General features: G+C 39.4%; 1 protein-coding gene across 1 annotated transcript; it reads right to left on the bottom strand.

The window, feature by feature from the left end:
• Nucleotides 1-1,485: 1,485 nt before the first annotated feature.
• On the bottom strand, nucleotides 1,486-15,314 carry Pgm1 (phosphoglucose mutase 1). Its single transcript, XM_028184842.2, has 10 exons — nucleotides 14,900-15,314; nucleotides 13,720-13,801; nucleotides 11,667-11,866; nucleotides 10,663-10,819; nucleotides 8,768-8,956; nucleotides 6,964-7,164; nucleotides 5,369-5,576; nucleotides 3,828-4,011; nucleotides 2,845-2,924; nucleotides 1,486-2,289 (listed from the first exon to the last, which is right to left on the bottom strand). The coding sequence occupies exons 1-10, from the start codon at nucleotides 15,137-15,139 to the stop codon at nucleotides 2,151-2,153; spliced, it is 1,680 nt and encodes a 559-aa protein (XP_028040643.2). The 5' UTR covers nucleotides 15,140-15,314; the 3' UTR covers nucleotides 1,486-2,150.
• Between the last annotated feature and the right edge of the window lie 237 nt (nucleotides 15,315-15,551).

Raw genomic sequence — 15,551 nt, 5'->3', positions numbered from 1 at the left:
GTACCTACCCGTGCGGACTCGCAAGAGGTCCAACCATCAGTAATTACGCAAATTTTAATTTTACGGGTTTCAGTTTTATTACACGATGTTATTATTCCTTCACCGTGGAAGTCAATCGTGAACATTTGTTAACTACGTTGTTTCAAAACTGATGAATGTAGATTGCGTAGTATAGCACACCAAAGTCGGTCACCACCAAAAATTCACGGAGTTACTTCTGGGATTCTGATCCAAGAGTGGAGGAGACTTGTAACGCGGAATACTTATCCGATGCGAATCCTCAAGTCTTATAACTTTTTTTTGCCCTTGTGGGCAGACGAGCATACGGCCCACCTAACCACCGTCGCTCATGGACTTCAGCAATGCCAGGGGCAGAGCCAGGCCACTGCCTACCGCTTAATACTCCCCACAAGCCTCGTTTGAAAAAGGACACGTCATAGCGCTCAGGAAACACCGTGGAGGGGAGCTCATTCCATAGCCGGATGGTACGTGGCAAAAAAGACCTCTGGAAACGCACTGTGGATAAACGCAGCGGTTCCAGATAATATGGATGAACTCTGCTCCGATGGCGGGAGGTGCGATGATAAAAAGGAGATGAGGGAATCATCTCGAACAACAGTTGTGTGGAACACCGAAGTCGGCCAGCACCAAAAGTTCACGGAGTTACTTCCTTTCCTTTCCGTTCTACTTCAGTTCCAGGATTGGAGGAGACTCTTGTAACGCGGAATACTTATCCGATGCGAATCCTCAAGTCCTATACCTATATGAAAAGACCGTGACCAATTTTTTTTTTAAACTTCCTTTAGATAGTAAAATTTGGGGCTACAATAATTCAATTTTCTTATTAGTAGCTAGGTGTTCAATGTCCTAAAGCACACCTAGATACTACGCTACTAAAATAATTTGAATAGTCTAGTCATAATTAATATAATTGGACGTGTAAATAAAATGTTTGTGTTTTTATATTATATGTATATTTGTTTATTTTAAAATATTATTTAAAAAAAAGAGCTGCATCGCCTTTGGCTTTTATTGTATAAAAATTGTTGTATGATTAAAAAATAATACACATTATAAAATTGCTTTTATTACAATATATAAAATAAAATAAAAATTCGATAAAACTGATCTTAGGATAAAACTAAAATGCAACATGCAACATGATTTTTTTTAAATTTAATGACATTAAATATTAAAGTAATTAAAAAAGTGAGCCTTTTTGAGATTAGTTTATCGAATTTTCATAACCATACATTGAACCGTAAAATTAATTTAAATAAGTATCGAGCTGTTTTTTTTTTACACTTCAGCATCAATTTAAATATTTTTATTTATTTATTGAAAACATCAAATTAATATTGCAATCTTTGTCATCATCAACAGGCCGACAGACGTCCCCTGCTGAACATAAGACCCAAGACCCCCCCCCCCCGAGGCTCCCCACAATAAAATTTATCTTATCTCCATTAGAGCTAATTTCATTAGTGATTAGTCACCCGATGTCACGTAGTAATCTGTAATCTATATAATATTATCATTACCCGAAGCAAATGGACATTTTGGCGGGAACACGAGTAGTGAAGTTGTGTGATTTGTTTTATTTTGTCTATTTAGTGTTTCTTCAGGCTTAAATGTGTAATAACGGTGGTTTATTAACTGTTTAATATCCTGTGAAAGTACAAAAATGTGGGATAATAAAACAAAGCCGCTGAACGTAACTTCTCGGGATCCTCCAAAAAGTTCACTGGAAAAGTCTCAGTAAATGACCACCATTTTACTGAGATTATATTATATTTTATATTTCATCCCATATCATCTCATTTCATTTCATTTAACCCCATATTATAATTTTTTCATAAAAATAAGAATATAAATTAAAATAAGACATGACTTAAAGGTCTTAGTTACCAGGTCATAAAATCCCTAAAAAAATTATCTATACTTAGTGTAGTTTTGGCGAAATCTGTTAATATAGAAGTATGATAATCTTTGACAATAGAACCACAATAATGTTAATTAATTATAGTCGAAGTTTGACTACTGGAGGACCATTAGTTTTGTTAAATAAGACTAAATACATAAACTACTTTCTTTAAAATTCAATATTGTGTGTAAAGTTTTAGTTCGTGTTAAGTTTTCTCGTTGTAACTTTAAGTGATGACTGTGGGCTCGTCCCGACCCGTGTATTGCTTCAAGCGGGATATGTCCAGGGCGATGTTGACGAGCGGCCCCAGCGCGTCAGCAGCGGCGCCCCCCACGCTCACCGCCTCGTACGAGTCCACGTAGACTCTGTAACGTCCGCCGCGGAGTTGCTTACATATTTATATCGCAACTTTAGAATTATAGAGACCGAACCCAAAAAAAAAAACGACCTCGTGTTAAGTGGTTACTGGAGCCCATAGACATCTACGATGCAAATGTGCCACCCACCTTGAAATATAAGTTCTAAGGTCTCAAATATAGTTACAACGGCTGCCCCGCCCTTCAAACCGAAACGCATTACTGCTTCACGGCAGAAATAGGCAGGGCGGTGGTACCTACCCGCGCGGACTCAAAAGAGGGCCTACCACCAGTTACTGGAGCCCATAAACATCTACAACGTAAATGTCGCCACCCACCTTGAGATATGAGGTCCTAATTCTCAGTATAGTTACAACGGCTGCCCCACCCTTGAAACCGAAACGCATTACTGCTTCACGGCAGAAATAAGCGGGGTGGTGGTACCTACCCGTGCGGACGCACAAGGGGCCCTACCACCAGTAAACAATTACCGTCGCCCATGGCAACGCTAGAAGCGCAGCCAAACCGCCCACAAACGTAAGTAGCTTGATGTAGTATTCTCACCTGACGGTAGCGCCGGAACTGCCCGTGCCGCTGAGACGGAACACTATGCGGGATCCGTCTTCGAATATTATCCGCAGGCCCTGCAGCCAGACAACACATTGAGTCTGCGGCGTCGACTCACGGGCCGATGGATCCAAGCCCTCACCAGTGTGCTAAGTGCGAGGTTTTGTAAACTTCTCGATCGGGTAAAAGTTAACTTGTACGGACGCTGTTCCAACTTCATACAAATTTTGAGATTAGTTTTTCGAGAAGTTATAAAAAAAATGGTGCGCGTGCAAGAAGTGAAACTTCTTTAGCGATGTGTGGAGTATGTAGCGGTTTTCTTCATCTTTCACCTTTAAATCAAATTTATCTTGTAATAGAGAATGCTGTATTTAAGAGAAACGACCTAGCTCGCATTGACCATTCCCTCTCCACGGTCGAGTGATTTGTGAGACGCTCTATTTTCTCACTCTCGCTCGTCCTAAATTGTATCTATTCTCTCTAGCCGTAACAAATCTGTTGCGAGTTAAATTATACTCTCAACGCGCCTAAAGAAGTTTCACTTCAAAAACTAGTACTAAGCACACAGTTGTGAAGGCCGCTAAATGTACATACTACCAGAGATCTTCCTTGAACTGCCGACAGCAAATTTCAACACAATCAAACGAAATATAACGTATCGATGACGGACAAACAAACATACGTTTTATTCATTAATAAAAAAAATAAAAACTGTCTGAGCAGTCTCTTGCTAGGACCAGTGTTAGCAACACCGGTTTGAGTCCCGTGAGCTCACCCACATGTTAGGGCGAAGCTGAAATAGCCTCTCAGGGCTATCAGCATAGGTAGAAAAAAAAAGTTTTATATTACAACAGCTGCCCCGTCAACCGCCTAACTGCTTCACGGCAAAAATAGGCGGGGTCGTGGTGCCTACCCGTGCGGGCTACATTTCATGACCAAGTCAGTGCCAGTGCCCCTGTGCCCCCCCCAAGCGCACGCACCTGTCTCTTGGCCACGCTCTGATCGATGGGGTCCACGTAGGAGAAGTTGTCGGCTAGCTTGACGACGTACTCCTTGCCGCCGGCGGAGTGCGCCGAGCCCACGAACCCGGGCGAGGTCATGGTGCGCTCAAGGACGCTCATCATCTCGTTGCAGGACTCCGAGGAACAGTTCTCGTAGTCGTACCTGACGCAACGAGTACAACATGGTCCGGGTGCGAAACTCTTATCGTTGTTAAAATTTGTAAGAATCGGTAAACAACAACTTATATCTACTGCTGCCATTATCGACAGTGACCACCATCAGACCGGTCGATGCTCGTCTTATATCCAAACACATATCTTTAAATAGTACTCCACATTGTTATGTCGCAGCCAATACCAGTCAATTACCTTCCTACTTCCAAGGACCCTGATGAAACCCAATTAGAATTTGAATGAAGCCTCAAGCTAGCAAAATGTAGATTAGCAATACCTGTCAGCGATGTGTTTAACTTCGTTAACGTAAATGGGTGGAAGAGCTCAGGGCCGACCTCGTTTTAAGTGGTAACCGGAGCCCATAGACATCCACAACGTAAATGCCGCCACCCACCTCGAGACATGTGTTGTAAGGTCTCAGTTTTAACAGTACAACGGCTGCGCCACCCTTCAAACCAAAACGCATTACTGATTCACGGCAGAAATAGGCAGGGCGGTGATATCTGGGACACCAGCGGCACCGTCTGGGCGGCCTGTTGGGCTGCCGTACCGAGACGGCCGACGTTTCAGAGCCTTCGAGGCGAATCGAAGGCTCTGAAACGTCAGCTTCGATTCGCCTCGAAGGCTCCGTCGGCTGGGCGTCCTTGGGGTGAGCCGCACCGTCTGGTTGTAGTGTTGACCGCGGCAACTCCCCTACCTCATCCGGGTTCTGACCTCGGAGGGGATCGGACGTCGGGTGTAAGAGTACAGGGGAGTCGTTTAGTGGGTGGGCCCTAAAATCCTTGGGCCCGCGGTCTGCTCACAACACCATGCAGACCGTTGAGTCTCACATACCCCGCGCGCCCCTTTTGCGCGGGGACCTCGTAGGAGGTTCGGCCCTCTACCCGAAAAAAAAAAAAACAAAAAAAGGGCGGTGATACCTAATCGTGCGGTCTCACAAGACATCTTACCACCAGTAAAAAGTAAGTTTACAGAGCAAATCGACTAAATATCTGGAAATTTCTCATCTTCAAAATATACCTAAGGATAAAATCTAGAACGTGGGATAGTTGGCCAAGGCCCAGCTGTGTGAACATGCATGACCACAAATGAGTCAATACAAAGCGCAAACCCACTGAGTTTCTCGCCGGATCTTCTCAGTGGGTCGCGTTTCCGATCCGGTGGTAGATTCTGCGAAGCACGGCTCTTGCTAGGGTTCGTGTTAGCAACGTCGTCTCAGGTTTGAGCCCCGCGAGCTCACCTACTAATTAAGGTTACGCTGATATAGTCTCTCAAGGCTCTCAGCTTACGGTGACTACTCGGCACCCGTAGGAACCTGCAAGTCTGGTCGTGCCTTCGGACGGTACCTCGTGAAGTAGTTCCTCCCGAACTGTTTCCAGTGCGCCTGCAGCATCTCCTGCACGGACCGGCCGGAGTGCGCCAGGAGGGAGAGCCAGGCCAGCGCCGCCCACAGCCCGTCCTTCTCCCGCACGTGGTCGGACCCGGTACCGAAGCTCTCCTCTCCGCACAGCGACAGCTGGCCCGCGTCCATCAGGTTGCCAAAGTATTTCCAACCTAATACGTGTTATATTTTAAAGTCTATTTTAGTCGATTTCATTTTAATCTATCAAATATTTTTTAAGCCGCCAGATATGCGTTTCACAGAAAATATTAGAAGACCAAATATCTACTAACGAGACATCATAAGCTGACCAAAATAAATAAATAATAGTTAAAAAAAACTAAAAAACACGCTTTATATAAAATTCAACAAAAAAATAGAAAATAAATTTATAGTGTATAAAAAATATATTTTATTGTAAAAAAAGCGTGCGGTGCTTTTTAAGATATTATTGAAATAATAATTCTTCTACTCCTATCTGTCAGAAAAATATTTATAACTAATAACACCGTGCACCCCACGCTTTTTTTACAATAAAATCATTTTTTCTTACACTATTTTTAATTCAAATTAATTAAAATTTATTTTATATTTTTTTATTGAATTTTATATAAAGCGTGTTTTTTAGTTTTTAAACTATTATTTATTTTTCATTGTCTAGTTGAATTTCAATAATTTCAATATTTTTTTAAATATTGAATTGTCATCGCTCCTCGATAAATCTTGAAATCTGGCCGTTTAAAGTGGGTCAAAATCGCGTCTAAAGGAGTCAGTTACAAACATACATACAAGTGAAGCTAATATAAAGCGTATTAAAAAAACGACAGCCGTACTTTAGTGAATCGAAATAAGGAACATTCGTAACAGCGTGGTCATTGAGGGGGCTCTACATTTTCCCACGCTCTGACTTCCAGTGGTGCTTTTCGAGCTGCTAGTCTTCACTTCTGCCGGCCCCCTGGGCGCGCCACGGGGGTCGTCACCAGTGGTGGATTTACACTAGGGGCAGTCGGGGCAAGTGCCCAGGGCGACAAATTTTTTAGGGCGTTAAAATTTTGAAAGTAAAAAATTTTTTTTAGTCTTATCAAATTGCTCAATAAAATTAATTAATTCTAATAATTAATAATTTTCTTTTTAATTGATAATTCAAGAAATTCAATTCATCCATTATTTGTGAATTATAATTTTGGCACTTTTGGTATAAATTAATAATCAAAATGACTTAATCAATTTATTTCCTTTTAAGATTTAAAATAATAATCGATTTTTCTATTTTCTGTAATAAAAGTAATTTAAATAGGTTTTTTTTGTAATCTACTTATGAGTCACCCTTAGTCAAAATTTATAACTGATAGAAAAAAAAAACAAATATTTATTTATGTTTTTGGAATATATGACATATATGGCATAAAGTTTCCGCAATAAATTAGTTATTTTAATTTTGAAAAATAAAATATATTATTTAAACTATAAGTTTGGGTAAAATTCCAGTATTGGGGCGGTTTTTTTTTCCGGTGCCCAGGAGCGGCATTAAGTTTAGATCCGGCCCTGGTCGTCACTCACCGGTGGGCACCTCGAACATGGGCAGGGCGCGCGCGGCCGCCACCCGGTCCACGGCGGCGGCGGTGGGCATGCTGCGCGCCAGCCCCCGCACGCCCCCTCGCGCGAAGTACGGTATGCACTCCAGATTGTCGGCCAGCACCGCCAGGGAGTCCGACGGCGTCACGAAGAACGCGTCCCGCCCTAGTATCATGTTGCGGTCGCCTGGCAACGGCACGAGCGATGCACATTGTTTTAATTTAGAAGTAATTGCATTTTTTTTATCATTACACCTCCCGCCATCGGAGCAGATTTCATCCATATTATCTGGAATCGCTGCGTTCATCCACAGTGCGTTTCCAGAGGTCTTTTTTGCCACGTACCATCCGGCTATGGAGCTCCCCTCCACAGTGTTTCCCGAGCGCTATGACATGTCCTTTTTCAAACGAGGCTTGTGGAGAGTATTAAGCGGTAGGCAGCGGCTTGGCTCTGCCCCTGGCATTGCTGAAGTCCATGGGCGACGGTAACCACTCACAATCAGGTGGGCCGTATGCTCGTCTGCATAAAAGGGCAATAAAAACAAAATAAAAAAGTTGTGGTGAGTATGGTATATTTGGAAATCAGTGTTAAAGGCTGAAGATACTAGAAGCCTATATAGTGGAGCCGACTGAACTCTCGTCCAATGGAGCGTAAAAAAACGTGGCCAAGGTAATGAGATTGTACAGTATACCGAAACGAGAATTAAGTTAGTGATAAAGAGAGATCGAAGTCTCCTAATATTGAATCGAAGAGTGTACCACAACATTTTCTTTTAATAGTAGCATATATAAATAAACGACCTCGCGTCTGTCAGATGTTGTGACACATTAGTAGAAAATCTAAGTTTTAATGAGAACTCTACCCTTACAGCAGATCACATTTTTTATACACAAAAAAAAAGTGCAATTATAATTCCATTACATTTGAAAGTCAAACTTACAAAACGTTAATCTCGCACTCAAGTAATCATCTAGCATAAAAAAAGTTTAATTGAAGCCCCTTTCCCCAAACCTTGTTTTTGTCAATGTTGCCATTGCCAACGAAATGTACTGTGAACGATACACAATTTTGAGACATGTTGATATTTTCGAAGCCGCAATGTAAAGCGAACATAGCTAGATGAATGTAGCGCCAGACACATTGCGCGCTGAGTAAATAACAAAAATATAATTCATTGTCAAATGTTCATTTTCTTTATTGCCATTGTAGGCAGACGAGCATACTTTCCACCTGATGGTGAACGGTTACCGTCGCCCACGGACGTCAGCAATGCCAGAAGCAGACCGTTACATACTCTCCACAAGCCTCGTTTTTTTTTTTTTTTTTGCTTAGATGGATGGGCGAGCTCACATCCCACCTGGTGTTAAGTGGTTACTGGAGCCTCGGACCTGGACACCTCGAGATATAAGTTCTAAGATCTCAGTATAGTTACAACGGCTACCCTACCCTTCAAACCGAAACGCATTACTGCTTCACGGCGGAAATAGGCGGGTTGGTGGTACCTACCCCTGTGGACTCCTAAGTGATTACGGTGTTACGGTATTACCACCAGTGATTACGCAAATTATAATTTTGCGGATTTCGATTTTTATTACACGATGTTATTCCTTCACCGTGGAAATCAATTGTGAACATTTGTTGAGTACGTATTTCATTAGAAAAATTGGAACCCGCCTGCGGGGTTCGAACACCGATGCATCGCTACATACGAATGCACCGGACGTCTTTAAATGTTTTCATCACTGTATACCACCGTTGCAATACGACATTATATCCCGAGTACTCATACCGTCTCCATCGAAAGCGGCCCCGAAATCATAGTCCCCTTCTTTGACAGCCTCGACCAAATCCGCGGCGTACGTCAAGTTCGGATCCGGATGAGCCCCGCCGAAGTCTTCCAGGGGCACGATACGTCGAACGTTCTTCTCGGAACAGCCTAGCTCCTCTAAGAATATCCGCTTCACGTATGGTCCGGTTACTGGGGAAGAGTTTCAAAAGTCATCCCAATTGACTAGTCACTGGGGAGCTTATTTTACGTTCGTATCCGTCAGGCAAACTTAATGCGCAGATCTGACAGAGACACGTGCAGAAATAAGTCGTACATGGGAAATACCAAACCATTATTGAACTGAAACTTCTAACCATACTAGAAAGAGACAGAGCGAGAGTAAATGCGCGGCATTCGAGCGCACGCGCGTAGTATACCTGTTACAGGCCAGCGCGAGCGTTAGCAACGAGTATCGTCCAATATTTTATGAAGTATTTAAAAATATATATGTATTTATTTTTCTATCTATAATTTAAAATATATATGATGTAGTAATTAAATAAATAATATATAATTTATATAAATGTTGAATATGTCGCATTTCTTATACACAACATTCCCTATTACAGGGGCAATCTAATTTAAGGATGAAAAATGAAGAAAGCCACAATACTACGCATCGAAAAAGAATTTACACTTCATTCACGTGCACCAAGTTGCACGCGCACCAATTAAAGGGCTTTATTATTATTATTATTGTTATTTTTATATAAACAAGCTAATAAAACACCAAATATCAGTATAGGTGCATTTACAGTTAGACAAACAGATAATAAAATGGACCTTCACTGTTGTTTTTTGTTTATTCCTCTCTCTCTGTCTTTCTGTCAGTTTATAGGATGCTATAAGTCCGCGTGGGTGGAGACCACAAACGTATTTTTGCAGGGAAGCAATCATGTCTAACGATTTAGAAATTTAGTTATCCCCCCTAGGGGCTGAAACTCAAGTGGATCGAAAAAGCGTTCGCGAAATAATTAAAAAATATATACATACGACTTATTTTACGACACAGTGATGTGATAATATTACAGACCTAATGAGGTCAATAGCATGCGATAAAGTTTTCTTGAAGCAAACTTTGATAAAATTCAATATTTAATTTGTATAATTTCGATTAAATTTTTCGGACAAGGAATATATTCAAATGAATTTTTTTAAATGTTTAAAAAAACGTCTCAGTAAACAAAAGCCATGTTTAATCGAGTCATAGAAAATGTGCTTGTACAGTAGCCCAAAGGATAAGACGCCCGGCGCACTGGTATCAAGCGATACGATTATGCCTTTGTTGAAATTACACTAACAAGTACATAATTCCTAAGTATTTCCTAAGGAAATAAATGACTATGACGTAATTACCATTTCGACCATAAATATACCCGTAATTACTCATGAGAAGGCGTACTTCTCATGAGTAATTATGGGTATACTTATGACGAGCCCTCCCCACGTCTTTTTTTAAACTGTCATCAGATCCGCTTTGAATGGTCATAAATTCGTTCCACAACGCAGTTGAGACCTCATGTCTGGTAGATTGAGAGACAATTTATGTTCCCGATGTCAGTTAGGTTCAATGAATATTTTGACAGTAGATGGGTCGCAGGCTTGCCTACCCATTTAGCGAAACAAAAATAATGCGAATGGCGAAGCAGCATGCAAAAAGGCCTTGTCACAATTAAGTAACTGCCCAATTGATGGAATAACTTAAATACTCTTGGACCAAAACTAAATATGTTTGGGATGCGACAGACCTCATGCCTCAATTCCAGCTTTGCTTATAATGACTTGCTTTTTGTTCTGACACAGATCATACTCTGTCTTTCGCCCCAACAAACCCACTAAAATTTTGCCTAGCATACCTCCGTTCATAGCATCAATGAGCACGTTGAAGGGCTTCCTCTGCTCCGTTCCCTGGATCAAAGCCTTGATCTTCGGGAAATCGAAGATCTCCTTCATGTACGAAACATAATCTTCCACTGCATCTATGACTTCGACTGTAAACTGCCGCTGATCTACCTGAGAGATGGAGACCAACATTCAGTACAATGCGTTCATCCACAATGCGTTTCCAGAGGTCTTATCTGCCCTGGGACATCTGGCCTTGGCATGAACTTCGCTCCACGGTATTTCTTGACATGTTTCTGTTCAACAAAGGTTTTCAGAGAGTACTCAGGAGTAGACAACGGTTTGGCTATCCCCCTCGCAGTCTGATGTCGATCAGCGACTGAACTTACTCACCAATAAGTGAGCTCTATGTTAGTCGGCTTATAAAAACAAATAAATATTAGTTTAAAAAAAATTACAAAATACGCTTCTATAAAAAATCCAACAAAAAAATTGAAAATAAATTTGAATTAAAAATAGTGTAAGAAAAAATTATTTTATTGTAAAAAAGCGTGGGGTGCCTTTCAGGATATTATCAAAATAACCTTTCTGCTCATATCTGTTCATAAAATATTTATAACTACTGATACCATGCACCCACGCTTTTTTTACAATAAAATATATTTTTTACACTATTTTTAATTTAAATTTATTAAAAAAAAAACCTATTTTTAATTGGATTTTCTATAAAAGCGTATTTTGTTAGTTTTTTATACTATTAATTATTTTTCAATTTTTAGTTGAAATTAAATTTTTTCAATTATTATTTTTATATTAAATTGACATCGGTCCTTAATAAGTATACCAAATTTCGAGTTAATCCGACGTTTTGAAGGGGTCTCAAAAACATGTTGAAAGATTCCATTACATACATACGTCTGAAGCTAATAAAAGCGTATTAAAATAAAGGTTTCTATCATAGTATGTACCACCAGCGTAACCCGGTATTTCCAACGAAAAGTCATAAAAGTCTACATACCTTAAAATGATGTACGTCGATTTTGTCAATGGCGCAGTTTAAATCTGGAACAATCTTGTACTGCTTTATCGAGGTGGTGAGTTTGTAGATGGCATCGGTGGTAGCATCGGAAGCTGGGCCCCCGTTACTGCAGTTGAACTTTATGCCGAAGTCCTCGTCCACACCGCCCGGATTGTGGGACGCCGTGAGAACTATACCACCTGTTAACGAGGTTTTTTTCTTGACTACTTTTTGTAATGGAACGAGCCCATGAATACCATAGTGTAGATGCACCCTGAGATGATCTACTGGTGGTAAGTCGTCTTGTGGGTCCACACGGGTAGATACCACCATCCTGCCTATTCCTGCCGTAAGCGAATTATGCATTTCAGTTAGTAGGGGCAGTCATTGTACTGTCAAACTGAGACTTAGAATCATGACTCAAGGTTGAGAATGGCGGTCTTTTCGTTTTTGATGTCTATCGATTCAGGTGACCACTTAGCACTAGATGTGCCGTCAGTTCGTCCATTCATATAAGCGATAAAATGAAAAGGTTCGTCTTTCAACACGGCAAGTATAAGGCAGATAAAGACAGAACAGCGGTTCCATCTCATGCTCAGAACACGACTTGCCCAATCCGCGCAACTTTTTTTATTGCTTGCGTAGGTGGGACGAGCTCACGGCCCACCTGATGTTAAGTTCTTACCGGACCCTATACACATCTACAACGTAAATGCCGCCACCCACCTTGTGATATGAGTTCTAAGGTCTCAGTACAGTTACAACGGCTACCCCACCCTTCGAAGCGAAACGCATTGCTATTTCACGGCATAAATAGTCAGGGTGGTGGTACCTATCCGTGCGGACTCACAAGAGGTCCTACCACCAGTAACATTTGACATATCAACTATCTAACTTGCAAATACAAGAACAAAATAAAATAATGTTTCTCAAACTGGTATGGTCTATTATTAAATTATTATTTTTTAAATGAGAACCTCCTCATTTTGAAGTTGGTAAAACATTTCGTCAATTCAAATGCGTCTGCCAAAAAAGTTTCTGCTGTTCAAATCCAGTATTTTTTTTATATTTTTTTAGAAGTAATAAATGACTATTCATGTTAAAATTCTGTATAAAGAGAGGGTTTATCAGAATCATAGACATACTGACATAACTAAATAATAATATTTTTTTTAAATAAAAAAAACTTTCTAGATTTTTTTCGGCCGATGCATTTTCAGTATATTTTCTGACATACTAAATTTATTATAAAATATGTTTCATTCTATTATCAGCTCGGTGAAGGTCGATTTAGGTTCGGATTTTAGACTATGATAAATGTTTCCTTGATCAAGAGATTGTTGTTTTGCATTACATGAGTTTTTTTTAAATATCAGAGTCTATTGAATAAATGCCAGCTCATCATTATGTTCACATTAATTTATTATCAGTGATATCATCGTGTTCAAGCTGTTTTTCAGGTTATAACTAAAGAAAACAACGAACAGTCATGTCGTCATTCAAGTCCAGAGTTTGGGTGCACAGAAGTCGCTTTCAGAGTGGCCAAGCTTCACACCACTGGTCATTAAGGTTCTGCTCTGAGGTGGTCAAACTTCCTGGAGTCCGCATGATGTTGGATAGAACACTTCAACCTACGTGCAAGACATGCACAAAGTATCTTATGTCGAAGAAGTTCATAGATAAACTATGAATACTAAAAGTGACGTTTTAACAACAGGAGAAGGGGAAACTGCCAAAAATATGGAATGGAAGTAGAAATCCTGATCTATGAGAGACCCTTGAAGATCATTTATCAGTCTCTCTAGTCTTCATACTTAAAAACAATTCTTTTGAATCTATTAACAGTATTAGGAAATAGGCTACAGACAACTCAATTCAAATTTATGAGATTAGTGTTATTAGATGTAGAAAAAAGAAAAAATTCGAAGATGTTAAGGAAAATTAAATAGTATAATAATATTATAAAATATTATTAATTATCATGGTATTATTTATTACTATTATTAAACTGTCTAATTAAATGATAACTTTAATATTGCAATAAATCACTTACCGAGAGTTTTATATTTTCTAATGATATAAGACACAGCAGGAGTTGATAGTATTCCATTTTGTCCTACAATCAATTTCGAAACCTATAACAATAAGAAATGTATAATGGGGAATTTTAGATGCCAAAGAATATAATGGATGGATTGATAAGAACCACCATCCTACCTATTTCTTTTTTGAAGCAGTTATCTTCATGTCGATTAGCAAATATTGGAAAGTAATATTGAAGATTCATGAACAAACTTACGCCTCACACTATCAGACCTCATAGACCTCACAACCTGAATGCTGGCACCCACCGATCTTTTTTGAGAGTCATGATTTCTGAGCCCTGAGTAGAATATATATTTTGTGTCCCTTCTTTCAAATTACAATGCATAACAGCTTTAGTGCTGAACTTAACAGGATTATGGTACATAGCTATGCAATAATGCATGCATTCAAATTGTGAAATCTATTGTCTCATTTATCACTTAACATACAATTAAAAACACATCTCGATTATAATGTTTTAAGGCTTTCTGTTTTGATTCTGATGAAAACTGTGACACTCAAACACTTCAACACTATTTTAAATTTTTTAAATACACAAATGATTTCTCAATTAAAATTTAATAATTCATAATTAATAAATCAGTGTTGACTGCTGTGCAACTGGGTCCAGGAAGAATTGTTTGAGATGATACCATCATCTCGTTTTTACCATTGCACAGCCCACCACCGGAGTAGAGTTCATCCATACTACCTGAAGCCACTGCGTTCATCCACAGTGCATTTTGCCACATACCACCTGGCTTTGGAATGAGTTGCCCTCCACAGTGTTTCCTGAGCGCTATGACATGTCCTTTAAGCGATGCTTGTGGAGAGTACTAAGCAGTAGGCATCAGCCTGGCTCTGCCCCTGGCATTGCTAAAGTCCATGGGCGACGGTAACTACTCACCATCAGGTGGGCCGTATGCTCATCTATCTACAAGGGCAATAAAAAAGATTTTTCTGGTGCAGTGTTTGTTTGTTTTTATTTTATCCTGTATTATTTGCATAGGAGAAAATCCTTATTTATGTTAAACTTCTAATTTAATTGCTTAAGTAATAATGTCAACCGTTTCAATTATTCTTGTGATTAATCCAGACGAACATACAATAATATATAAAATAAACACATTCACTATTTAATTCCTTACCCCATTCGCTGCACTGATCTTAATAATTTTATCAACAACCTCTTTCACGAGATACCTTCCGTCTCCTCCGACAACCAGGGTCGATCCTATCAAAGAGGTTTTATTCACGTCCAAAATGCATTGAATAAAATTCTCCGTGTAGTTTTCTTGAACGAAAACTTTAACTTTTTTACGCAATCCACTTGTGCCCGGCTTTTGGTCCTCATACGGTTTAGTGTCAACCGTTACACTGTTAGACATGATTCTAGTAATTAAGTAAGTTTCAAGTAAAAGACACGAGTTATTTAAACGAATATCACGGCCTAAATAAAGTTACATTATCATCATAACCAGGTGCTGCTATGATTAAAAACAGAATTGATAAAAACAGCTGAGCTTCACTTCAATGTCATTCAAGGTCGAACTAATCAGATTCTTTCGTTCAGAAATACAGTATGTTTCAAGTCATATTAAAATAAAAAAATATAAAATGATTAAAATTCATACGGTTATATAATTGGGAATTTTAGATGCCAAAAGATATAATGGATGGATTGTTAAAACCTTAAAGTTTAATAACAGTCTAACAACTATACATTAACTTTTATTTGCAAAACTCTATCAGATATTTTTATTTAATACTTTTGTTAATACATATTATATTTCATGATGC

This window comes from Bombyx mandarina, chromosome 03 (genome assembly GCF_030267445.1).
Source record: "Bombyx mandarina strain Sakado chromosome 03, ASM3026744v2".
Lineage (NCBI taxonomy): Eukaryota > Metazoa > Arthropoda > Insecta > Lepidoptera > Bombycidae > Bombyx > Bombyx mandarina.
This window is presented reverse-complemented; position numbering and strand designations above follow the sequence as displayed.

What these genes read in the sequence shown, in the direction of transcription:
- Pgm1 (XM_028184842.2), bottom strand. Translation starts at nt 15,139, where the DNA reads ATGTCTAACAGTGTAACGGTTGACACTAAACCGTATGAGGACCAAAAG. An exon ending in TCGACGTACATCATTTTAAG is followed by an intron (nt 10,820 to 11,666) that starts GTATGTAGACTT and finishes TCCATCTCTCAG; the next exon opens with GTAGATCAGCGGCAGTTTAC. An exon ending in CATGTTCGAGGTGCCCACCG is followed by an intron (nt 5,577 to 6,963) that starts GTGAGTGACGAC and finishes AACACGTATTAG; the next exon opens with GTTGGAAATACTTTGGCAAC.